The sequence below is a fragment of the Petaurus breviceps genome, unplaced genomic scaffold (assembly GCF_028583685.1).
Source record: "Petaurus breviceps papuanus isolate PSGF00001 unplaced genomic scaffold, PetGlider_PUasm1.0 189, whole genome shotgun sequence".
NCBI lineage: Eukaryota > Metazoa > Chordata > Mammalia > Diprotodontia > Petauridae > Petaurus > Petaurus breviceps.
Window position 1 is genome coordinate 24,206,624 of NW_027185809.1, and position 27,655 is coordinate 24,234,278.

General features: G+C 37.5%; 1 protein-coding gene across 2 annotated transcripts in view; it reads left to right on the forward strand.

The window, feature by feature from the left end:
- Window positions 1–27,655, forward strand: part of RTN1 (reticulon 1) — a 277,572-nt gene that overhangs the window by 129,309 nt on the left and 120,608 nt on the right. For both annotated transcript variants that reach the window (XM_069092057.1, XM_069092056.1), the window contains exon 3: window positions 5,249–6,040. In XM_069092057.1, the coding sequence (XP_068948158.1) occupies window positions 5,249–6,040 (792 nt within the window). The remainder of the gene's footprint in view (window positions 1–5,248; window positions 6,041–27,655) is intronic.

Below are 27,655 nucleotides of genomic sequence, written 5' to 3' on the forward strand. Positions count from 1 at the left end.
ACAGTTAATAAAGAAATATTTTAAAACACATCCTGTGTGCCAGGTATTGCTTTAGGTCCTGGTGATGCAAAGACAAATATGAAATAGTCCCAACATACAGAACAAAATGATGTGTGAGATATAGGTCATGGCAGACAGCAGAGAGCTATCATGTTGTTTTTCTCCAAAAATGAATGAAGTATCTATCCCAAAAAGCTGGATCCAATATAAATAAGATTCTAGTTGTGATTAATTATGTGTTCCTGCTTCTTAACAAAACTTTTTTTTTAATTTTTGGAGGGGGGAAGGCAGAGAGCAATTGGGGTTAAGTGACTTGCCTGAGGTCACACAGCTAGTAAGTGTTAAGTGTCTGAGGCTGGATTGAATTTAGACCCTCCTGACTCCAAGGGCCTGTGTTCTATTCATTGCACCATCTAGATGTCCCAACAAAACTAGTTAAGAGCATCTCAAGGAAAGAAGTAGTTTTCTTTAAGCACCCTTCCATGCTGTCTTTAATGAAATGCTAAAATCTATGCTGTGGCAAGCATTGTGCTAAATTCAGTGGGGGAGGAGATTAAAAAAAATCAAAAGGCATACCCTTTGTCCTCAAGGAGCTGACTGACAATATAGGTGGAGAAATGAAATGAACACATATAAAGCAGCACTATTATATAAGAGCTAAATTGTGTAGTATGGACCATAAGAATTATAGGAGTACAGAGAAAGTGGAGATAATAATGGCTCACATTTATGTAGAGCTTTGAGGTTTGCAAAGTGGTTTACAAAGACCATCTAGTTTGAATCTCACAGTAGTCCTGTGAGGTAGGTATGATTAATATACCTGTTTTACATATAAGTATTCACCATAGTTATCAGAGAAGGCTTCATGGTGGAAGTGGCAAGGTCTTGAAGGATTGCTCCAATCTGGCAGCATTATGACCCAGCTGTGCCTGTCAAATATGATGTCAAATATGATGCAACTGTCAAAGGAAGTTGATCAGGCAATCAATCAATAAACCTCTACTATGTGCCAGGCACTGTCCTATGTGCTGGAAATCTTAAAGAAAGTAGGTCCAGCAATAATCAATATTAATTGATTAATTAAAATGAATTAAATAAACTGAATTAAATAAAATTAATTTAAATTAATTAAAATTAAAACTTGCCCTATACAAGATTTCCATTCCACTCTGTAACCCACACTTTGACCTTGAACATCTCAATAGCCATGTTATCATTCCCATTGACCATCCTGGGAACCAGTGAACTTATCTAGCAAGACTTACTTTGAAGTGGGCACATTGATGGGTGGAGAACATACATACTGCTTTTTATATTACTTCAGTGGTCCCACTCCATTTATACACATGATAGCAAAAAACAAAACAGAAATCACTGGAAAATCACTTGCTAAAACTCTTAGATTTAGCAGGGTAGAATTTCTCATAGGCCCTCGAAGTTGGAAGGGAACTCTGCAATTTCCCACTATAATCGATGCCTGAGTAGAAATCCTCACTAAGACTCTTTTTCTAATTTCCATGTCACTGTACACTAATTATACCTCTAATATTATTATTATTATTATATTCATTTATATATTATTATATCTCTAATAATAATAATAGGGAGAAACATTAGGTTTACCAGATGAAGACGCCTAAAGTTTTTTTGAAAAAAGAAAATTCAGTCTTTGTATTGAGAAATCAGTAGTTTCTTAATTTGTGTGGTCCCCTACTCTTGTCCCGTTCATCCCTCTTTAAATCCAATAATTTGTATTATTATTACTGCCATAGTGTTTGAAGTCACATAGGAAGAGTAGGTATACTCAATCTAACATAACAAGAACATCATCTTCATGTGTGAATTAGGCTGTTTTGGTAAAGAAACATTCCAGTTATTGAATGGGATGCATGAGGAAACTGAGGTCTAGAGATAAGCAATGACTTGGCTAAGACCATGTGGTAGTAAGTAGTGGAGCTGGAACTAAATGTAGGTGTTGCAAACCCAAATAAGATGTGAATGTTTTTTCTACTAGACAACATTTCTAAAACATTTTCGTTTCAGAAATTCTTCACTCTTAAACATTATTGGGGACCCCAAAGAGCTTTTGCCTATATAAATATTATATTTACCATATTAGAAATTAAAACAGATAAATTTAAAACATATGAATGTTTTAATTCATTAAAAATAACCATGACAAATCCATTATTTGTTAACATAGACAATATATTTGTATGAAAAAAATACATTTTACAAATGGGCAACTAGGTCGCACAGTGGATAGAGTACTGAACCTGGAGTCAGAACCAGTTCAAATCTAGCCTCAGACACTTACTAGCTGTGTGACACTGGGCAAGTCATTTAACTCTATTTGCCTTGGTTGTTCATCTGTCAAATTAACTGGAGAAGGAAATGGCAAACCACTCCAGTATCTTTGCCAAGAAAACCCCAAATGAGGTCAAGAAGAGTTGAACATGACTGAAATGACTCAACAACAACAAAATATTTTCCAAAACAAAACAAAAAGTTAGTGAAAAAAGTGGTATTGTTTTATACATTTTTGCAAATTTCTTCAGTGTCTGGCTTTTTAGAAAACAGCTGGATTCTCCTATCTGCTTCAACATTCTATCTGTTGTACTATTTTATTTTATTGAAGTTTATGTAGAAAAGTCAGCTGTACACAGATAGGTAGTTGGAAAAGAGAGGAGTATTTTAATAGGCAAATAACATCTTAGTATTATGAAAAGAGTTTTGTCCTTGTGTATCTCTTGAAAGGTTATTGTTGATGCTCAAGGGGTCCAGCATCACACTTTGAGAATTGAAGCATTAAATCATGTTGCCTCTATACATAGGATTTATAGCTGCAACAGGACTTTTGAAGATCATTTAATCTAACACCCTTCACTTTATAGATGAAGAAACTGAGACCACGGGTCATATAGTCAGGAAAGTGCAATATCTGGATTTGAACCCAGATTCTGTGACAGTCAGGTTATTAAGAGGTTAGGGAATTATTTATAATCCTTTATTCAGAGTGCATGGAAACTTCCAAAATAGCATTGATGGAATCACAGGTCTGGGCAGTGTAGAGATCTCTGACAAATAGATTGGGATTTATTGATAGACTTGAGAGAGTTAGCTAGGTAGCACAGTGAATTGAGTTCCGGAAGACCTGGATTCGAATCCAGCCTCAAGCACTTGCTGACAGTGATGCTGAGTAAGTCACTTCATCTCTGTCTGCCTCAGTCTCCTTATCTGTTAAGTGGAGATGATAATAGCATTTACCTCTCCGGGCTATTGTGAGGATTAAATGAGGTAATATTTATAAAACATTTTACAAACCGGGTGTCATTTTTCTCTTCTACCACTAGAACTTTACTATCAAGGCCCCAAGATTGCAAACATGATGCTTCTATCTTTTCCACTCTAACCCACTAACTCCTTATATTAATATTCAGGCTTTCCAAAAAAGAAAGAAAAGTATCCCATCCACATAGAGTTTAGAGAAGTCAGTATGGTTTGATAGAAAAAGTGAGGAAAATGGAGTCAAAGGACCTGGGTTCAAATCCCATCTCTGCCCCTTGTGATCTGTGTGGCCTGGGCAAATCACAACCTGACTTTCCTTATTTGTAAAATGAGGGGCCTAGTTGTACTCTGCGACCTCTAAAGTCCCTTCCATCTCTAAATCTATGACCCTGTTTGAGTGGACCTGAAGCAAAGCCATCCTTGTGCCCCCAAACACATTAGGGTAGTTCTAGGGCTGTTTCATCCAAGGATTACAAAATTCTCACAAAAGTTTATGATATTCTTTGTTAGCATCTGAATTGGGCTACCCCCTAGAGAGCAACCAAATAATTCATTTTGTGGGGGGTCCTTTTCGTTTTTCACATGTAAGAATTGGTAAATATGAGAAAAAAGAGTAGCAATGGAAATTCTGTTTAGTGACCTGGCCTGATTTATGGAAACAGTGCACGTCTTTCATGCCCATTGCCCCAAATATTTGCATTTTACAGTACAAAAAAGAGCAACAATTCAGTTTGACAAATTTATTTAGCATCCACTCTGTGTGGCATGAGAGATAGTATGGCATAGTGAATGAAGATATGGCTTTAGAATCAGGAAGAACTGAGTTCAAAGTCTGAGTTGGATGCAGAATTTGTGACTATTGACATGTTACCTGACCCTTCTGTGCCCCCATACAATTCTCCAAGACTTTAAGGTATAGAAGAATTGCTAATCTATGTCAGTGGAGGGAATTTCTACACCACACTTTCCTACACTGATAAAATCACTGGTTTGAACAAGAGGAAAATTTGGAAGGCACTATTTTCATCCTGTTCATATCTGTAAATACTCTTGAACCTAAAAACCAGAACTGACAAATATCCAAATGTTAGAGGACATAGGTTTGCATCCTACGTCTGCTATTTACCCCCCTATGTGATGCTGGACAAGTAAATTCATCTCTCTGGGCCTCAGTTTCCTCATCTATAAAATGAAGAAATTATACCAGGTAACCTCATAAGTTCATCCCTAATCCTTGATCTTATGACAACCTAAACTTGCCCTCTTTCTAGAAGAGGATGCAAGAGTTGGATTAAATGAAAAAAGAAAAATAATTTACTTTCATTTATTTTTTATTGATAGTGGTAAGTTAAGAAAGCAATGAATAACAGACTGTATTGCTAGGCAAAATTGCATCATTGATACTAAAAAATGTCTTCTCCAAAGAGAAATTACAAAGTAGAGTACTGACTTTTAGATGTCTTGTGCTATATTTAAACATTAAAAATTAAGATTTTCTTTGTAAGAAATCATTAATACTGGGTTTGTTTTATTTTATTTTTTATTTTTTGCAGGGGCAGTTGGGGTTAGGTGTCACATGGCTAGTCTTTTTTTGTATGTGTGTGTGTTAAGTGTCTGAGGCCGGACCTGAACTATGGTCCTCCTGACTCCAGGGCCAGTGCTCTATTCACTGCGCCACCTAGCCTCCCCCTTTTGTTTTATTTTTTAATAGTTAGTTGCCTTTAGAGAGACATAACAGTAATAATTGGACCATAAAAGTAATTAGCTTTTCAGTCCAGGTGGCCTGTCTCTATGTTTAACCTTAGAAACAACCTAGATTTTTGCTTGCAAGGTTTTGTGCTTCTGAAGAAATGATTAAGCATTTTCTCTAATAGAATTTTATTTCTTCTGTGTGTCTGTCTGTCTTTCTCTGTGTATGTGCATGTGCCTTCCCTGTCTTTTTCTCTTTGTGGAATAACAGAACCATCTGGCTCAGAGTCCCAAGGTAAAGGCAGCTTCTCAGAAGATGAACTTATCAGTGCCATCAAGGAAGCAAAGGGATTATCTTTGGAAACCACTGAAAGCCCACAGACGATGGGACAGGTTCCAGATAAACCAGAGCCCCAAAACAAGTCTGGAGCACCAGCTGCTCCATGCCCCTTGGACCATGAAATTAGTGGCACTGAATCGGGTGACTCAGAGATAGAGCTTGTCTCTGAAGATCCTCTGGCGGCAGAAGAAATGTTGCAATCCAGCTACATGACTTTTAGCCATATCAGTGGCCCCCCACCATCTCCTGCCTCCCCATCTATACAGTACAGCATCCTGAGGGAGGAACGAGAGGCTGAACTGGACAGTGAGCTCATCATTGAGTCTTGTGATGCCTCCTCTGCTTCTGAGGAAAGTCCCAAAAGGGAGCAGGACTCTCCTTTGATGAAACCCATAATCATGGACATTATCAAGGAAGAAAATGGCTCCAGGACAGAGAAACTTGGAGCTTCCGAATATGATGTGAGCAACAGTGACAAGGAAAGTGAGATGAATAGACAACATCTGGCGGAATCAGCCTCATACCTGAAATGCACCTTTGTCCCCCGCCAAATCAGCACTGAGTTCTCTACGTCTGAAGGCAGAACTGAAGAACTAAAGGGAAAAATCTCCCAGAAGAAAACTGCTGATGTGACAGGTGTTAATCAGAGTAACCGATCTCTAAAGGACTCTGGACACAATATCTGCTCCTCACCCCCACTGCTGTTTTTAAATAAACAAAAAGGTAATTTCAAAGTTTTTACAGTTAAATCAAGTTTGTTTGCTTGGGTATCCTTCCCTTCTCCTAAAATACAGTCATTAAATAGATGGCATTATTAGCGCCCCGCCTACCCCTTCCCCCCCACCCCCATCTCCCTGGCTCAGTATTTATGGGCTGGCTGTACAATTCACCAAGGAAGGGGACAATGAAGAAAAAATAATTGAAATTCGCAGCTGGAATTTGGGTGGCTGAATCAAATGCTCTGAAAGGCTCTTCTGCTGGCAGAACCCATCCATCCATAATAATGAGTTGTTTTGTACACATTCTCAGTTTCTCTGAATGGAATAAGCTCCCTTCAGCTGCTCTAAAAGCCCTTCTGGTATTTTACTCCAGGGCTGATTTTCTTCCAGTACCTTCTCCATTTTCTTTTTTCCCCCTACTATCCTGGATGGTAACAGTTTTCCCTGTATAATCACAAAGCTAAAATGCTTACAGGTTGGTGCCCAGCATTACCCCCTCTCCTTTTTTGTCTGCCAAGTAGTCTCTAGTGGATAAATGCATCTTACTTATTATGCAGATTTCCCCTTTTCCACCCTCTCTCCTACCTTAAGAGTCTTAGTGTTTTGAGTCCCTGCTGCTCTGGAAAAAGACAGAGCAATGTTTGCCACTAGAACTTATGTCTCTAGGATAAAATAATAGAAGCCTTTCTCTTCTCTGAAATAATGTACAAGTGATTTCCTTATTTTCAAAGTTGCTTGCTGGGCGGCTAGGTGGTGCAGTGAATAGAGCACTGGCCCTGGAGTCAGGAGGACCTGAGTTCAAATCCAACCTCAAACACTTAACACAAAATCTAGCCATGTGACCTTGGGCAAGTCACTTAACCCCAATTGCCCCTCAAAAAAAAAGCAAAGTTGCTTACAAATTAGAATGTTTGAATTTTACCATATGATCTCTTACTGATTGATCTTTGAGTGGAAATTTTGAATATCAGTGAATATTGAGAGATAATATACAGCAATCATGTAAGGAAAACAAAATCGACATCATTGATTAAGACCTTGATATTTTATAGTTAGACACTAGGTATATGTGATTGTATAAATCTTCCCAATAAACTCAGCTACTGGACCTCATCTGAAATTCCCATTGTTACAGTAAAGAGTCATAAATGAACAAATACTAAGATATATTAAGCCTATTAAATACTTTTTTCCAACTACATATCAGTGTGAGGCCAAATTTTCCTTTTTACTTCAAATAAAACAATATAGTGCAACAGGTTAAATACAGAAGCAGATAAGAGAATCCAACTGTCTTCTATTAAACTAGACATTAAGGAGATTTGCAAAACTATGTAAAAGTGTCATTCTTCTCACCATTTTGGGGGGAAATATATAGATATTTTTCATTAAAATATGTTAATTATGTCAATATAATGGTTTTATTCTTATTTCAAAATAAATACATTAATATTTTATAATTTCAATTTTAATTCCTAATATGGTAAATATCAATAGATATGACCCACATAAACATAGCTCTTTGAGGTCCTAAATACTTAAGGACGTAAGGGGACTGTGACATGAAAAAATTTGAGCACTGCTTTTCTATCAGTTTAGTTTGGGAAGTTTTGCTGTGTTCTGGGGTTAAGTATGATGAGTATAATACTATGATAGCATTACAACTTAGCATATAATTATCTTCAACAAAATGTAATGATGAAATGTTATACTGTCCCTTTCCTCCATAGTGGTTTGGGGACCTAAACTTGGAACAGAAGACAAGACACTGTTGTGGCAAGGGGAGGGAGGAATTAAGGAGAGACCCTAAACCAACAGCTAGAATTATATGAAAAAGAATAAAAAGTGTTAACAGCTGTGACTGTGAATAGGAATGCTTCATGGCATATTTTAAAACCTTTGTCTGCTTGTGTCACTTCAGACTTTGTGAAAAGTTCCCCAATATTGCCTGAACCATCTGTTACCAAGTTTAGAAGTTATAAATAAGTCAGGCAATCCTTTTAAAGGACTAAATATACTCACTAAAATAACCATGATTCTCACTTTGCCCTTAAGGATTCCTTTGAAATTCAGTCATCCCCAAACTTGATCTTTCAGTTAGCCTTACTTTAACGAAAAACAGAAACAATGAAACAGCAACAAAACCATTCCCTATAACTATATATATCTATATATATAGATATACACACACATATACATATATATGTGCAATATATATACATACACATATATGTGCAATATATGTATATATAATGGATATATTTTCGTTATATGTATATAATAAAGATATATTTCCTATAACAAGAAATTTTTAAAAATCAGTTTAGCCAAACTAATTAGCACATGAAGAAAGCATGATATTATAGATGCTAATCCATACCCATATTCCTCCACCTCTGTACAGAGGGATATGGAGAATGTACCTTCTCGTATCTCTTCTGTGGAACCAAACTTAATCATGATCATTACTCAGTATTCAATTTTGAATGATTTTGCTGTTTTTTTTGCCTTTCATATATGTTGTTTTTGCATATTGTATATATTGTTTTCCTGGATCAAATCATTTATGTAAAGAACTTCGCAAATCTTAAAGTGCTACAGATATATCAGTTCATATTATTAGTTATTATTTATTTTGGATCAGCCCTTATGTCTTCAAGCCATGCTTCTCTGTAGTTATCACATTTCATTGTTTCTTACAGCACAGTAAAATCCCGTTGTTTTCATGCACTAGAATTTGTTTAATCATTCTGCATTCAATGGGCAGATATATTGTTGCCAGTTCTTTTACCCTACAAAAAGGCCTTTTATAAATAGTTTAGTCTTTGTGGGACCCTTCTTATGAAGGGCCCAGTGGCCTCAGCTGGGTATATACCTAGCAAAGAAATCTCTGGCACAAAAGAAATGGACACCTTAGTCACTCTACCTAATTCCAAATTGCTTTCCAGAATAGTTCACAGCTCTACTAACTAATCATTAGCATACCTGTCTTTCAACGACTTCTCCAACATTCCCTCTTTTCATGTTTTGTCACTTTTTTTTTTTGCCTTTTGGAGGGCAATTGGGGTTAAGTAACTTGCCCAAGGTTACAAGACTAGTTTTTGTTTTTGTTTTTGTTTTTTCCTGTGGGTGTTAAGTATCTGAGGCTGGAACCAAACTCGGGTCCTCCTGACTCCAGGGCCGGCACTTTACTCACTGCACCACCTAGCCACCCTTATTTTGTCACTTCTGCTAAACTTCAGAGTTGTTTTTATTTGAATTTCTCTTATTATTGATGATTTCAAACTTTCTATAATAGTGTGCAGTTTTTCCTTTGAGAAACATTTGTTTACGTCTTTTGACCCACTTATATATTACAGAATGGCTTTTAGTGTTATGTATTTGTATTAGTTTCTTACCTGTGGAAATCAGTTTCTTATCAAAGATATAATAGAAAAAGTTTTTTTTTTCTTCAGTTCACCTTTATCCATTTTGTCTCAATTGCCTTAATTTTACTCAAGCTAAAGCTTTTCAATTTCATGTAATAAAAATTACCCATTTTATTTTTTTGTAATCACTTCTGTCCCTTTTTTGGTTAGGAATTCACCTCCTGCCACAGTTATAAAAGGTACCTGATCTGGTTCTCTTCTAATTTTTATGGTATTATTTTTAAAATTCAGGTCATGTATCAATTTTGAATGTAGTATGGCATATCTACCTAATTTCTGCCAGACTGCTTTCCAGTTTTTCCATCAGGTTTTATAAAATACTGAGTTTTTTTTTTCCCCGAGTGATTTATGATTTTTTTTTTGGTTAATGAAACACTGAATTATTGAATTTGATTATTTCTGATTCTTTCTTCTCTGGTATGTTCATTTGATCTAATTTACTATTTTTAACCAGTAACACATAAATTTTATGGTGATGGCTTTTTAATGTGGACTGAGTTTTGAAAGTGCTATTCTTCCTTCATTTCTACTTTTGCTCATTATTTCTAGATCAGGCCTGCAAAACTTATGGCCCATGGTCCACTTAAAGTCCCTGGGCCACTTGCTGCATGCCAAAGGATTTCAGATGGTCCATGAAAAATGTAAAGGAAAGCATCCTCTACATTTTTTATGGGTTGCCCGAAATCCTTTGGCATGTCCGCAGGCCATTTAGCAGCCTTTGGGCCACAGGTTGTGCAGGCCTGTTCTTGATCTTTTGCTCCTCCAAATAAATTTTGTTATTTTTTTATATCTCTGTAAAATATTCTCTTGGTATTTTCATTAATATAGAACTAAATCAGTAAATTGGTTTGGATAGTATTGTCATTTTTATTATATTTCTCTAGGCCAACCATTAGTACAGAATGCCCCTCTCTTTGTTGTTCTTTTTGTCCTCAGGGAAAATTTTGTAATTTTATTTATACAGGTATTGAATATACTTTGGTAAATTGCTTTTCTGATATTTTATGCATTTGGGAGTTCTTTCAAAATGGATTTCTTTCTACTATATGAATAGAAGCATTTTACCACATGATGGAAATGTCTGCAAGTCCTAAATCATGAAGTCAAATTTCATTCCCTGTCTATTCTATGATCAGTTTCCTTTCCAAAGACCTTCCATCTTATATCTGATTCTGTTTACCAGCCATTTTAGGTGCCAGCTCACATGTCTGTTATTCCTGATATTCTCTGTGAAGGTAGAGCATTCTCTGAGATAAGATGACCTCCCAACGTACCAGCTTCCTCATATTAAACTTATCATGAGGTCCCCATCTTCTACCACAAGCAAATATTTGCACTCTCTGCCTTGGGATTCCTTTCCCCACACTAGGTTTATATTCTCTCCTCCCCACAGTTAGTTGCCAATATTAAAACTCTCCCTTTTCTGACATCTCCCATTCTCCTACAGCCCCTCTTCTTTCTGAGAGACTATAGGACTTGTCATCCCTTCATTGTTTACCTGTGGAATTAACAGGGAGTGTATCATCAATTTTCTTCTCTTCCTCACCTCTTCTTTCTATATTTGTGGACCATCCAGTTTTCAGTTCTGTTCCACAAAATGCATTGTTTAATCTAGGACTGGGTGCAACGGGTGGGTGTCATAGAATTTGCTCTATGATGTTTTTGTTCTGTTTTCCCATTTTCATTTTTCCTGTTTTTGCTTACATCTTTATCTCCTTGATTAATTTATCTTTTTCAATTCTTTAATCATTCTTCTCTGTTCTTTTTTTTAACCCTAGGGGATTATTGTTCCCTCTCTTAAAAATAACCTCTACGTATGGCGTGGGTTCTTCTTCTTTGCAATATATATTCTTTCCTTGGTATTTGTACTTCTTTGCCTTTCTTGTGCTTCTGTTTGGGATTTGTAAGTTGAATATTCAGCTCTTGTTTCCTTTTTTTCTTTTTAGAAACCTTTTATCCATTTTGCTGAGTGCTTATCTTACTGATTTATGATTAGACTCACGTTTACCAGAAGCATCATTTCGGCTTCTAGCGAACTCTGTTAATGTTTTCTATATAGTTTTCTACTTTTTGTGATTTCTTGTACCTATGGAATAATATTATGTTATTTGAATTTCCTTTTAAAAGTTTTTTTCCTGGCCATGTGAAAAATTTATTTGCTTTTGAAATTGCTACATTTAACCATATACATACATACATACATATTTATGTGTGTGTATATATATGTGTGTGTCTACATGTGTGTATATGTACAGTATTTCAGTTTTTGCAAAAATATTCCATCATTTATTTTCTCACTCCTCATTATCTGTTGGCGGATACACATTGAAGTTGGCTTGTCAGACTTTAATGATTTATGTCTTACCCTGAGTAATCTCATGGGGGATATATCTGGGTTTCAGTCCCCATTCTTTCAGGCCCAGCCAGCCGCCCACATTCTCCCTATCTCCCAGTTCCTCTTTTCCTTCTTTAGCTGAGCTAAATCAGCTTCTGATATTTTGCAGAGTCAGGGAAAGGTAGGGAGGGTGTTCCAGGAACAATGCTTTAGGCATCTGTCACTCAAGAAAGAATCTTAGTCAGGAAGCATGATGTTTTTATCTTATCCCCCCCTCCTAATGTGTCTGGGAAGGAGTGGAAGGTGAATCCCATGATGGGCCCCAGACTCATACCTGAAACTAAGCTTGTTTCCAAAGCATTAGCCCTTACAAGCTGGTAGAGGTGTCAGTGGTAAGTGAGCGTTTAAGAATTAGAATTCTCCAATGTTAATTCCCTTGAGTGAGTTAGCTCTTTGTCCTCTGAATTCTAAGGTTATAATTGTTCTATGTCTAGTACAGGAATCTTTTTTTTTTTGAGAGTCAGTTAAAGGGATCAAGAGGGTCATGTAACCTTGAATCCTTTTAAACAGCCTGAAAATGCTTTTTCTGTTTCTGCTAAGTATCTGTGGTCATAGGTGGAGAAGTCACAATATATTTAGCATATGTTATTTGACTTAAGTTATTTTCCACACTTCTTATTTTATTCCCATACTATTAGATCAGATGGAAATGTTTCTCTAATTCCTGCTCAGGTCACTGAAAATCTGTGTGAAAATCATTGCTTTTTAGTGTATCACCCCTGTGCAGCTTCTCTCCATGAACACAGATTTCTTTTGTATAGCCATGAAGAAGTAGGGCAGTGAAGTCAGCTATTATTACTGTAGTGGATTGTTTAAGCTGTGAAATTTAAGCTATATGAATGAAGAGTTTTCTCATCCTCCTGGCTTACTACCTCAGGTTGTAAAGAACAGAAAGAACACTGATCTAGGAGTCAGAAAAATGCGAGGTCAAGTTTTAGCTCTGCCATTTAAGAGCTGTGCCAAATTAGAGGCAGCTAGGTGGTACAGTGTATTGAATACTAGACCTGGAGTCAGGAAGATGAATTTACATCTAACCTCAGACACTCATTAAGCTGTGTGGCCCTGGACAAGTCACTTAACCTTTTTTTGTCTCAGTTTTCTGAGATTTGGAATTGCTTGCAATTTTTATGTGTAATGTTTTAAATGTTTATATATTGTCAGATGTCAGGGTGTTGGTTAGTTTTACCAAAGATTTTCCTCACTTCTTTCCTTTCAGATGTTTAAAGGGAATGATCACTGGGCTGGGAGAGGGAGGAAAGTACTCTTAAATAATTGTGATATAAAATGTAAGGTCTCAATTATAAATATAAATTAATTTACAAATTTATAAATAAAAATTGTAAAACATGATATCCCTATTTCTCACCACAGACATAGATCTATACCCACTCTCAACTCCAAGGAAATAATTTTCAGTGGTACCCTTGTGTTTCCTCTTCTGGGGCAAGTCTCATGATCCAATACACTCATTCTAGTCTTTCACCGTCCACTGAGTTTTAACCTACTGATTGGCACATATTAAGAACTTAATAATTGTTCTTTCATAACTCTTTCATAAACCCTCAGTCTTGTAAGAGATTATAGAAATTATTACCCCTTCTCTCTTCATCTCAGAGCTAAATACAGTCTCATTTCTAGATTTCTCCATTTAACTTGCTTCCTCTCTCTCCTCCAAAAATCTCCCACTCTGTTTTTTCTTCCCTAAATATCTTGACTCACAAGAGAGAGTATGGTGTTTAGTCCCTGGAACATTCATTGAGCTTTCACTTCTTCTCTTCTGATGCTTTAAGAGACCGTTAAGTGTTTATAACTTTAGCTCTTTTTTGTCTCTTCGGGTTTCTTCATTGTTTTTTTTTTCTTTTTTCCGAGTTAAATTCTTTTTTATTTATAGTGGTCTGTAAACATGAAATAAGTGTTTTCATTACTTAATATTTTCCTGATTAATTGCAGTTAGTTACCTTGTTACCTTTCTTGTATTTCTGTTATTTGCAGTTTTCACAAGTTTTACTCCACTGGAATTTTTTTTCAAGAATGTTTTAAATAGGGGCGGCCAGGTGGCTCAGCGAGTAAGAGCCCTGGCTCCAGTGTCAGGATGACCTGGATCAAATCCGGGCTCAGATACTCAGCACCACACCCAGAAATAACTGGCCGTGTAACCTTGAGCAAGTTACTTAACCCCTATTGCTTTAAAAAAAAAAAAGAATGTTTTAAATGTTTTTTTTTCTTTAGCTGAAAGTACATCATTGCTCACTAATGATTAGACTGTTTTGCACTGTTTTTGGGGGGTTGCAAAGTTAAGGTCCTTCATATTTTAAAATAACATATTCCATTCTTGATTTCAAATTGTGATGCTAAGGAATAATCTTGATTATTTCATCAACAAATCAGCAAATATTATTAAATACCCACTACACGTTACTCAATTGTACTAGGCATTGGTGATACAAAGAGACACTCAAACAGCCCTTTTGCAGAAGGGAAAGTCTAGTTTAGTAAGGGGAGACCATATGAGTGTGTGTGTGTGTGTGTGTGTGTGTGTGTGTGTGTGTGTGTAATACAAAATAACAAAGTGATTTGGGAAGGCATTTGTTAGGGGATTAAGAAAGGAATTATATTGAAGGTATTGATCTGAGCATAGAAGTAAAGTAAGAATTCTGAAAGATGGATATGAGGAATGAATGTATTCTAGGCATGGATAATGCCCAGTGAAAAATGACAAAGATGAAATATGGAGTTTCATATATGAAGAACAGTAAGAAGGTCAATTTGTATGGATTACCATCCACATGGAGACAAATATTTAAATAAGGCTGGTAGGGGACAAGTTACCAAGGGTTTTAAGAGCCAAATTCAGGAATTATATTTGATTCCAAAGTTAATAATAGGAGACCACTTGAGTTTAGTTGAGTAGGAAGGTCACATGGTGAGAATTGTTTTTTAGGCAAAAATCATTTTGGCAATTAATATGGAAGATGGATTTTAGTTGTCTAAAGACAAGGACACCAATACTATCACAGTATTAATAGAGTGATAAATGATTTGTTAGAGTGATAGCTATGTGAGAGGAGAGAAAGATGTTGTGACTGATGTGAGAGATATTATAGAGGTAGAAATTACAGTATCTGGAAAGAAATGAGGTATATGGGTGAGTAAAAGTGAGGTACTGAGGATGATGACAAGTCTGAGGTTGCAAATCTGGGTTTCTGAAACACTGGTGATGTCCTCAACAGAAATGGGGAACTTCAAAAGAGGCGTGAGTTTGGCAGGGGAAAGAGCTTTTTGGGGGTATATACTGAGTCTTTGGGATGCCTGAAAGACATTATGTTCCTTCATAGCTGAAGGCATTTTTCCTATTTTCTTACAAATTAGTTGGTTGGTATGGGAATTGTGAGGTATAACCACAACAGATTTGGATTTTCAAGCATGGGATTTTTCTCTGGTAGCCATTTGTATATTCTGTTGATCAGCACTTTGTTTTATGTATTCATTTTTTCTGGGAAGTTTTTAATCTTTATGTATGTATTTATGTATGTATGTATGTATGTATCTATCTATCTATCTATCTATCTACCTATCTACCTATCTATTTATTTTTGTAGTACAATATTCAGGTTTTCTGATTTACCAACACTTTTGATTCTCTTTCCAAATTCCCTTCCATTTCTGTGTTTTTAAAGTTATAAATCTATCATATTCTTTTTTAGGTCCCCTTACTTCTTCAGAAAAATATTCCATTTTGTATTCTTAGTTTCCTGTTTTGTCTTCATTAATTTGATTTGAGAGTTCTGATTTCTGATATAAATTCCATCCTAATATCTTAGTTTTAAAAAGAGGTGCGGACTGCACCTAGGACTGGGTTGGATGAGTTAGTGATTTAAATATTTTCCTCCAATGTTATTTGAAAGGCTTTTACCTTGTATGGTGTTCTTGGCTTCTTATCCTATGGATTCAGGTTTTGTTGCTCTATAATTGGCTCATATTCACTTTTTGGGGTGGTTTTTAGTTTGGAGACATTTGTGGAAAACAGCTGTTCCACCATCTTGCTGATCACATAAGTACTATATTTTTAAACAACTAATGGTTGAGACACTTTTTTTTTTGGTGTCAAGGTATTTGGATTAAAATCAGCCCACGTGGAATATATTTTCTAGGCAAGCTCTTTCACCTGTTTGTTTTTCATATTTAAATGTTTTCCTTGGTTTCACCACCCTCACAAAAGTCCTATTCCTGTGGCTCATGGTGGTTTGGAGGTGAGCTAGTCAGGTTCTCAAGGGTTCTGCCTAGTGGAACATAACTCTTGCAGGTAATAACACTCAGAAAGGGCTTTACATATAGACCGGGTGACATAACTAATGTTTCATAACTGTTGTTTGCCCTGCATTTTTGAAGAGAATCAGTGACATTATGGGTCATTATATGCCTTAACTTGCCTGTGAATTAAATTTAAGTGAGGCAGAGTTTCACAAAGTAATCAACCACACTCTTCTTGAGTCATTGAAGTCCAGTGGTGAGACTGATCAGAACAACTGGAGGTGGCCTGGGATGCAGTGGATGACCTTGGTGTCTTCAGTCTCAGATCAGTCTCAAAGAGCTCCATAGCACTTGCTTTCACCACCCTTATGGTCATTGGAATAAATTGTTCTCATCCATCCATTCTGGCAGGGAAAGTCTCTTCATATGCTTAGGTAGACATCCCCCTAACTCACCAACACGTTTGAGCCCTTTAGGCTACCTTCAACCTGGTTTAACCCCTCTGCTTGGCAAGGGCTTGGCAAGCCCTCACACCATAAGTGTTAATCCTACTGAGTAACCTGAGTACCCCTACACAGCTAATAAGCACTGGAGGAGGAATATGAATCCAGGTTCCAACTCTTGGTCCAGTGGTCTTACCTCTTCAAAGGATAGCACATTTTATTTTTCCAACAAGCCATTCTTTAGACCATATGTGTGTATATTTACCAGGATAATGTATATACTGTATTCTTTATATTGAAGTTTTCACTGACTTTTTATATAAAAAATTGTTCACTACCATGAACATTGATTTAAAGCTCCAATTTTTAAAATTTATTTTATTTTTTTTGTTCTTAGGGGACTTTCTTTACTTGAGTAGATTAGAATGTAATTGTACTATAATTGTAATTAAAATCACAGAATCATAAAAGTGACTTCATAGATTACCTAGACAAATGATGAAATCCATTATTTGTTTCAGTTTGGAAAGTTTGTTTCATCAGTATTTTTTTAATCAAATGCTTTATTAACTTCTAGTTTCCATCATTCATTTCCACAAGATTTTGAGTTACAAATTTTCTCCCCATTTTTCCCTTACCCACAACCCCAAAATAGTGATCCCTCTGGATATCCCCTCCTCCAATCTGTTCTCTCCCATATCTTCTCCCATACCCACTCCAACTTTCCAGTAGGGCACAGTGGATCTCTATGCCCCAGGGCCTGTATATCTTATTTCCAATTTACATGTAAAATAATATTGATAATATATATATATATATATATATATATATATATATATATATATATGTTAAACATTTTATTTTAAAACTTAGAATTCCAGATTCATTCACTTCCTCCCTTTTCACCCACCCTTACTGGGAAGATAAGCAATTCAATATAGGTTGTATATGTGTAGCTATGCAAAACATTTCCACAGTAGATATATTGTAAAAGACTGACTATATTTCCCTCCCTCCTATCCCACCTCCCACTTGTTCTATTCTCTACTTTGATCCTGTCCCTTTAAAACAGTGGGTGCTTACAACTTCCCTCTCCCCAGCCTGCCCTCACTTCCATCATCACCCCTCTCATCCCCTTCCCCCCTACTCTCCTGTAGGGTGAGACGCCCTATTTAATGTGTATATCATTCCCTCCCTAAGCCAAATTCAATGAGACTAAGGTTGACGCATTTCATTTTGATTCCTATTCTTCCCCTCCATTGTAACCATTTTCCCTTACCTCTTCTATATGAGATATTTTACCCCAATCTGTCTCTCCCCATCTCCTCCCATTACATTACTCTCTCACCTCTTAATTTCACTTTTTAAGTATCATCCCTTCCCATTAAACTGGTCCTGTGCCCTGTATCTATGTATACCTGTAAACATATATAAACATATTCACATATGTGTTCATATGGCCATATACCCTCATAAATAGACATTTCTATTCCCTTCAACTATTTTCATACTGAGAAAAGTTTCATCAGTTACAATTATCTTTTATCCATGTAGGAATGTAAATAGTTCAACTTTGATAAGTTTCTTATGATTTCCTTTCCCTGTTTACCTTCTCATGCTTCTCTTGCTTCTTGTATCTGAATGTCAAATTTTCTATTCAACTCTGGTTTTTTCTGCAAGAATGCTTGAAAGTCCTGTATTCCACTGAATGACCATATTTTCCCCTGAAACATAATACTCAGTTTTGCTGGGTAGGTGATTCTTGGTTTTAATCCCAGCTCCTTAGGCCTCCAGAATGTCACATTCCAAGCCCTTCGATCCCTCAGTGTAGAAGTTGTCAGATCCTGTGTTATCCTGATTGTGTTTCCACAATATTCAAATTGTTTCTTCCCGGCTGCTTGTATTCTCTCCTTGATCTGGGAATTCCAGAACCTGGCTATAATATTCCTAGAAGTTTTCTATTTGGGATCTTTTTCAGGAGGTGATTAGTGGATTCTTTCGACCTCTATTTTGCCCTCTGTTTCTAAAACATCAGGGCAATTTTCCTTGAGAATTTCTTGAAGGACGATTTCTGGGTTCTTTTTTTTATCATGGCTTTCAGGTAGTCCAATAATTTTTAAATTATCTCTCCTGGATTTATTTTCCAAGACAGTGGTTTTCCCAATGAGATATTTAACATTGCCTTCTATTTTTTCATTTGTTCGGATCTGTTGAATAGTATCTTTTTTTTTTTTAAAGCAATCCAGGTTAAGTAACTTGCTCAAGGTTACACGGCCAGTTATTTCTGGGTGTGGTGCTAAGTATCTGTGCCCGGATTTCATCCCCAGGTCATCCCAACACTGGAGCAGGTGCTCTTACTCGCTGAGCCACCTGGCTGCCCCTAAGCAATTGGGGTTAAGTAACTTGCTCAAGGTTACATGGCCAGGTGTTTCTGGGTGGGTGCTAAATGTCGGAGCCCGGATTCGATCCCCAGGTCATCCGGACACTGGAGCCGGTGCTCTTACTCGCTGTGCTACCTGGCCGCCCCTAGTATCTTGATTTCTTATAAAGTCACTAGCTTCTCTTTGTCCCAATCTAATTCTGAAGGAATGATTCTCTTCAGTGAGTTTTTGAGATTCTTTTTCCATCTGGCAAATTTGGCTTTTTAAGGCATTATTCTCCTCATTGGTTTTTTGGGCCTCTTTTGCCATTTGGGTTAGTTTATTTTTTAAGGTGTTTTTTTTTTCATTATTTTTGGGGGTCTCCTTTACCAGGATGTGGACTTGTTTTACATGAATTTATTGCATCATTCTCATTTCTCTTCCCAATTTTTCCTCCACTTCTCTTCCTTGAGTTTCAAAATCCTTCCTGAGCTCCTCCATGGCCTGTAACCAGTTGATATTTTTCCTAGAAGTTTTTTATGCAGGAGTTCTGACTTTGTTGACTTCCTCCCACTCCATGCTTTGATCCTTTTTGTCCCCCAAAAGGGATTCTGTCGTGTGCTTGTACTTCCTTTGCTTGCTCATATTGCCAACCAATTACTTTACTTTTGAACTCTTTGCCATGGTAGAGCTGTGCTTCCATATTGCAGAGGCTATGTCCCAAATCATTGGGATTTTCGCCGCTGCCAAAGCTTTTAGGAGGGTGCCCTCTATGCAGCCCCCACAAGCTCTGGCACACTGGCCACACACCCCAGGACCACCTAAGACCACAATCCAGATCCAAGCTTGTTAAAGGAAGAGCAATTATCCTCTGAATGGCTGCTTGGTCCCCCTGCAGGCCAGGAGCTCTGGAGGCAACCTAGTGGCAGCAACTGCAGCCACTGTACATCTGCCACTTCTCGCCCTGGGGGCAAGGGCCAGACTGCATTCTTCTGTCCCCCTCCCCTGCCCTGTTCCAACAGAACTTTTTACTTTCTTTTTGGTGTTTATGGGTTGAGAAATATGGAAACTGCCATAGCTGCTGGTGATTCACTCTCTTGAAGTGTGCTCCTCCGACAGCCACTGGTTGGAGCTGCTCTGGGGCTGTACTGTGAGGAGGCTCATGCAGCACTGGGCTCAGCTCCCAGCCTGGTGCGATAGACCTTTCCCATTGGCCTCCCAGGCTGCCCTCCGTGGGAGATTTGTTTCTCTCTGTCATTTTGTGGCTTCTGTAGCTCTAAAATTTGTTTAGCATCATTTTTTAACATGTATTGGAGGTGGTGGGAGCCAGTACCACATGGATGTTCTGTTTCTACTCTGCCATCTTGGCTCTGCCCCCTAAATTGTATTTTCTGGTTATTTTTAATTGTATATCTAATTCACTAATATGCTTTTTCTCCTTAGACTTCTTTTGCTTTTTTCTGGATGCTGCCATTACTGCTTACTGTTCTTGATGTTAAGTTTCTTGACTGATAGCAGATCTCACCCTCTACCAAAATCTCTGACTTCTTCCTTCTTTCCCAGCTTCCCAAAGTGCTTATTAGCTTTGGCTCTTTTGTTTTTCTTTTTACAGTCTCTCCAACAAGGAGTTGGTTCTGTCCCCTCCTGTAGCCTTTGGGTTTAAGAGATCATACCAGGTCCCAGGCCTCGTGAAGGATCCCCAGTTCCTCGCTATATTATCGAGTTAGTCTCATTTCCAACTCTACCTCTGACTGTTCTGGGGCCTATACTATTTTGTCCAATGTCCTTGGGTTTATTATTACTTCCAGTGTTGCTCCAGTAGGGTAGGGCTGAGATCCTACTGGCTTCATGTTCTGATTACCCATATTCATTTTTTTAAAACTCTAGAACATCTTCATCCTCAGAACTTTCTACCCCCACCCTGGGCTCCTATCCTTGTGAAATGCATCTACAATCAGGCCTTCCTAGCAAACCCCTGCTGTGGGCAATCTTCCTGCCTCCATGCTCTAGGCCATTTAATAGTGCTAGCACAGGCTTCTACCTTTCCAGTCACAAACACTTTCTGAGCGATTGGAGACTTATGGTTATCCTGTGCAATCTTAGACTGGGTAATTGAGTTTATTACTGTTTCTCTTTGATGTTGCTTTTCACTGATCTTACTAATGCTCTTTTAGATATTTTTAGGAGCAGATGTGGGAGAACTGAACTCCTTGCTTTTTACAATGCCATCTTAACCACAAACCAGAAATTAATGTCCAAAAGTGTTTTTTAAGCTAAAAAAAATCTCCATGCTTCTTTGTATTAGGTTTTCTTTCACTCATGGTGCTCATGGTGCCAACTTCATATGGGAGATTTCCCGAGGGCTATAGGTACCATTCCATCTATTACAGCTCAAGTGAATATCTGCCCCAGATTCCATTTGAGTTTAAAGTGAGTCATTACAATTTGTCTCTCCTAGCATCCACCAGAGGGAACATCCATCCCTCTTTTATTGCTACCTCTATCTCCATCCCAAGTCTTCTCCTCTGGCCTCCACCTTCCTTGAGAAGCTGGACCGATTTACCTAGGTCTGCTTTCTTGAAATATCTAACATTTCCTCCAGACATCAGTGTCTAGATACTGGAAAGAAGGAGTAATTTGTCAACTCTGCTAAATGAGGATATAGTTTAGTCAGATTGTGAGTATAGTGCTGACTACAGAAATGAACTCTACATATAAAACAGATGTAAATAACTTGGTGAGAATTCAGAGGGGAACAACAAAAATGATTAAAGTACTAGGGAATAAGACAAAACCAAATCTAAGAGTTTAGGTTGAAACTATTGGTATTATTCATCTCACGTAAGAAGGCACAGGGTACAACTGAGCCATTTGGTTAGGAGAAGGGCTGGGATACCAAGGGCTGACTCTTCTTAGGAAAAATCAGCTTTGTCTTAGGCTACAATTAGTCTTAGGACAAGAGACTAGATTCATTTGTCAGATGTGGGAAATGGCAGGTCATAAAGTAGTTAAACAAATAGCATCTGAGGAATTTCATTAGTTGCATATCCATAATGCAGATAAATGGATTGTTGACAGGGTGTTGACAATGTCCAAGGAACTAAAGCAGAGATATTATCTGGGATGGAAGCATTGAGCCAAGACAGAAGAAGCATAAAGCAATAAGTCAAGTTAACAAGTATTTATTAATTGCTTACTATGAATCTAACACTGTGCTTAGTAGTAGAATAGGATGTCTGAGCAGAAAATAGCCAAGAGACCATTTGCGGGGCGGAGCCAAGATGGCAGAATGGAAGCAGTAACTTTTCTAAGCTCCTCTGTGAATGAATCTGAATGGATTTTGGAGTGTCAGAATCCACTGGGAGACAGAGTGTAGCAGAATTCAGCCCAGGAAAGTGCCCACATTGGTCCAGGCAGGGGCAGCGCAGAGCAAGTGGGGGCTGCAGCAGCTCAGATGAGAGAGCAGACTACAGCAGAGAGAAAAGGAGCCCGAGCCGGGGACTCACCTACCCCAAGGGTGATTTAGCCAGGTAAAAGAGGGCTCAGGCCCCCAGCAGAGACAGCAGCTTCTGGGGCTATCAGCTCCCAGCCTGGAAGTTTAGAAACTGCTTGCCTGACTTTCCAGAGCCTAGGATGACAAAGTGAACTCTGGCTGCTCCTTTCCCCCTCCCTGACCTAGAAAACCCAGATAAGTGTCCCACACAGAGTGAAATCCTGAGACAGTGGAAATAGCCTTGGGCTTGGGAGTCATTAAGAAGGACTGTAACTAAGGCAACAAGGAGTCTGAAGAGAAGAGGGGGAGGGGTCCCAACAAGCCCTACCTCACCTGACCAGCAAAAGCCTGCAAAAAGGGCAAAAGAGTTAGGACTGCAATCCAGGATTAACTACCCAGAAAAACTGAGCATAATCTTTCAGGCAAGGAGATGGTCATTTAATGAAATAAGGGACTTCCAGACTTTCCTGATGAAAAAGCCAGAGCTCAATGAAAAATTTGATCTCCAATTACAAGACTCAAGAAAGACATAAAAAGATAAACAAGGAAAACACACACTCACACATACACACCCACACCCACGCACACATGCACATAACTTGGGATGCAATAAGAGCAAAATATTCACATCCCTATATGAGAAGCTGATAACTGTCAATATCGAAATCTATATGATTATTATGATCCTTAAAAGGGTTATACATAGAGAATGTGGAGATAAACCAACTAACCTGATGTTAAAAAAAAAAAACCTTATAAAGGGGGTCAAAGGGACTGCAATGGGACAAAAAGGAAAAGATGAGACAGAAAAAGGTAAATTATGCCATACGGAGGCATGTAAACACACTATAGTAGAGGGGAAGGAAAGAGGGAGAGGAACATCAGTTGAACATTATTCTTAATGGTTCTGGTTCAAAGAGGGATCAACATAATCAGTTAAGTTTAAAATTCTAACATGAAAAGACACAAAAACTCATTAAATAGAGGGAAAGGAGGGAGGGAGTGAAGCACTGCATGAAATTTACTCTCATTGGTTTGGGGTCAAAGGGGGAATAACATACACTGATAAGTATAAAAATCTATTGTATCCTATAGGCAGTAGGAGGGTAAGGGAGTGATAAAAAGGGGGGAATTAGAGGGGAGGGAAATAGTAGTAATGGGAGAGGGTAGGGGGGGTTACCAGGAGGGAACACTGAGGGGGGTGGTGGTCAAAAGGAAAAGCCTCAAGGAGGGGAAGGGAGAAGGAAGAAACAAAACCATAAGCAGGGGAGGGAGTAGGATGGAGAGGAAGGGATCATTACTGTGAATGTGAATGGGATGAACTCTCCCATAAAACAGAGGAGAATAGCAGAATGAATTAAAAACCATAATCCTACAATTGCTGTCTACAAGAAAAACTTTTGAAACAAAGGGATACCTGCAGGGTAAAGGTAAAAGGCTGGAGTAGAATATATTATGCCTCAGCTAAAGTAAAAAAAAGCAGGGGTAGCAATCCTTATCTTAGATAAAGCAGAAGCAACAATAGATCTAATTAAAAGAGATAAGGAAGAAAACTATATCCTGCTAAAAGGCACCATTGAGAATGAAGCAATATCATTACTTAACATATATGCACCAAGTGGTATAGCATCCAAATTCCTAGAGGAGAAGTTAAGGGAATTAGAGGGAGAAATAGATAGCAAAACTATACTAATGGGGACCTTAATCTCCCCCTCTCTATACGTGATAAATCTAACCTCAAAATAAATAAGAAAAAAGTTAAGGAGGCAAATAGAATTTTAGAGAGGCTAGATATGATAGATCTCTGGAGAAAACTGAATGGAGATAAAAAGGAATATACTTTCTTCTCAGCAGTTTATGGCACATACTCAAAAATCGACCATGTTTCTAGGGCATTAAAACCTCACAATTCAGTGAAGTAAGGCAGAAATATTCATGTCATATTAGTTATAGGAATAGGGCACCTATAGCTTGGAGAAGAGAAGTCTGTGGGGGTCAGAGGGGATTGTAGATGTCTTCTAGCATTTGAATTCCTGCCATGGGGAGAGGGTTTTGACTTGCTGTGTTTGGCCACAGAGCCAGGAGAAAGTGATGGTTCTGCAGAGTCCAATTGAAAATTGATGTTCGGGAAAAACTTCTTAATGAATAGGACGGTCTAAGGGTAGAATGGGCTGCTTAGAAAGGTGGTTGGTTCTCTTTCCTTGGAGGTCTTTAAACAGAGGATGTGGGACTACTTATAATAGGGACTTCTTTTGTTAATGGGTTGAACTAGTTGGATGCTGAGTTCCCAAGTTGTAAGGTAGGGCAGAAAGGGCTGGTCGCGCTTTGTTTTGTCCATTTTCTTCTTAAGATGTGAAGAGTGGATGTGAAGAACAAGAAGGGTGGCATCCTTTACAGGTTGAGAATACAGGATGGGGAAATGGTGTTCTTCTTAATTCTTGCCACAGAAAGAAAAATTCAGGTTCGATCTTAGCTAATGTTTCACAAGACCTGTATTTGCACTTGTTCTTAAGATACTATTCAGTACAAAATACATTTTCATTTGAATACAAACTTGTCTTGCAAAGCATTGTGGGTTGGCTTTGTGAAAACTTGTTAGTCATACCGTGTTTCCCCGATAATAAGACCTATCCCGAAAATAAGCCCTCCCCTTACTGTGTAAGATTCCTCTAAAATAAGCCCTCCCCAGAAAATAAGCCCTATTGAGATTGCTACTGTAGTGAAGGTGATCCCCTGTGCCACACGCTACATTACGGTACCCTCTGTATGCATCGTGCCCCCGCCCGCCCGGTGAAATGCACGCCGCGCTCCGAGCTGCATCCAATCAGAGCTGCAGCAGTGAGCGCATCATCCTGTTCTTCCCCAGTGATTTGCTTGCTGGAGCCATTGAGAGCAGTGCCGCGGAGGAGAGCTGAGGCAGGACAACATAAGCCCTCCCCTGAAAATAAGCCCTCTGGTGTTTTTCTTTCCAAAAAAATAAATAATAAGACAGTGTCTTATTATCAGGGAAACACGGTAACAATGTTATTAGGGCAGTTGGTTCAACAAATATATGATCAGAAAAAGGACATTGCAGTAGGACTTGGTGATTTTTATAGTGAGAGCTGGTTATAGTTTATTATTAATCCTATCACAAAAAAGGTCTATCAGGGTATTCTCATGCCTGTATAATATTATCTTCCAAAATCTGAGTCCTAGAGGGTATCTCAATCTCTTAATAATCCTACCCAGAGCTGAAAGCTTAGAGAATTGGCTATAAAAAATCCAAGTCTGTTATTTCTGACTTCATTACAAAATATACTCATCTGGTCTCCAGGGAATTTCATTTGTCCTATATTAAGATGAAAGTGTGCAGAATAAAATGAGCAAAGCAGATAAGTTGCTTCTATGTTGATTATCTTCATTCACTGTTTAATGTTTGTTGCCATCCAGTGGTAATAATGAAAATGTCCAGCATCATATTTTAAAATTTACCTAAAATTATCATGGCATGAACATTACGTTGTGATCTTGTAGGTTGTTCTACCTCACCTAAATGGGTAAATTATCTAATCAGTGAGTCGTCTTTCCCCTAGTACACTTTACCACCCTTGTGATTCTTGTCCATGAGGTTCCAAAAATTTTCCATTGATGATGTGTCATGCTAAAGGCCTTTCTCTATATTTTAACAAATAATTTGTAGATGAACCCAGCTGAATATTTTATTCTTTACCCATTCAGTAAATGATAAGACTATGAACATGTGATCTATTAGTGAAAAAGGTCTCTAAGGGCCTTCTTGTTCCTTTTTGTTTCCTGGGATTAGTCTAGAACTGTGCTTTCAAAGGCTTCATTTCTGTAAATTAGCTTATGTGATCTTCAGTTCCCATGATTGTTAGTATTATCATACATATTATTTGTCCCAGAACAAGTGTAAAGACAGATTTTCCAAAGCTATTTATTAGTTTTGATGGGAAATAGTAGCCTGTAACATTTCCCAAATTAACTGTAAAGCCAAGCGTTTGTTTGTCAACAAGACAAACACATGAACTTGATTCTTTGTAAAAATAAAATTTTATTGCTACCTTTTGGTTTTATATCACCTAAATTTCCCCATGTCTCACTCTCCTTTGCCCTCCCCAAAGAACCATCCCTTATAACACTTGATTTAAAGAAAAAGGGAGAAGAGAAAAAATTCATCAAAACTAATCAATACATACAAAAATCAGATGTTGTATGTAATGTTCTGCACCTGTCAACCATTCACATCTACAAAAGAAGTGAGGAAAGGAAGTTGTTTTTTCACATCTCTTCCTTGGGTCTAGGGTTGTTCTTTATAATTTTGCAAATTGTCTTCTGTTAGACATGGAAAACAGTAGTTCATAAAGTGAGTAAACAATGTCTGAGGGATTTGATTCTTAATTATTTCTAGAAATTGTAAGTAAGTTAATATTTGGGTTAGTTTGGCTTCTTAAGATAAATGTACTAAATGTCTTTTTTGTGTTCAAATTGACTTGGATTTAATTAATATTCTTGTTATCAAAAATATGCTTTGTATTCGACAGTGATTTGTAACAAACATATGTAGGCTAGGTCTGTACAGGTAGCCAGTTTATGTTTTTATGGAGGGGCAAATCAGAAAATCAGTTGAATCAGCAAAACAAACAAAAAATGTTTGAATTGATATAATGACCTGACCAGTTGTTGAACCATATATGCATCATACACAATTTAAATTGTACTTAGCAAACTTCTATAGTAAAGAGCAGATAAAACAATTTTTGCAAGAAAATGTTCATTTTAAAAAGTAAAATACACAAAATAAATAAATTCCATTGAAGAATAGAGAAATAGATAAAATGTTCCTGTTAAGAAAACATTTTTATCCCCCTTTCCAGCTCTAAGTAGAAACTCTTATAATAATATTGTAAAGATGATAAAACATAATCTTTAAAATATTTATGTAAATTTTATGCATTCTACCAATATGTGGGTCATTTTCTAAGAACAGTCCTACTTCTCAACTTTGATTTATAATACTTTTCATGGTTTACATTCTAGCTATATTATAGATCTTTATTTTTTCCTTCAGAGTTCTCCATTTTGGCTGAGAATAATAATGACTAATATTTATATAGCACCTACTGTGTGCCAGGCACTGTGCTAAAGCACTTTATAAATATTATCTCATTTGATCCTCACAACAGTCCAGGGAGGTTGATAAAATATCCATTTTACAAAAGAGGAAATGAAAGCAGACAGAGATTAAG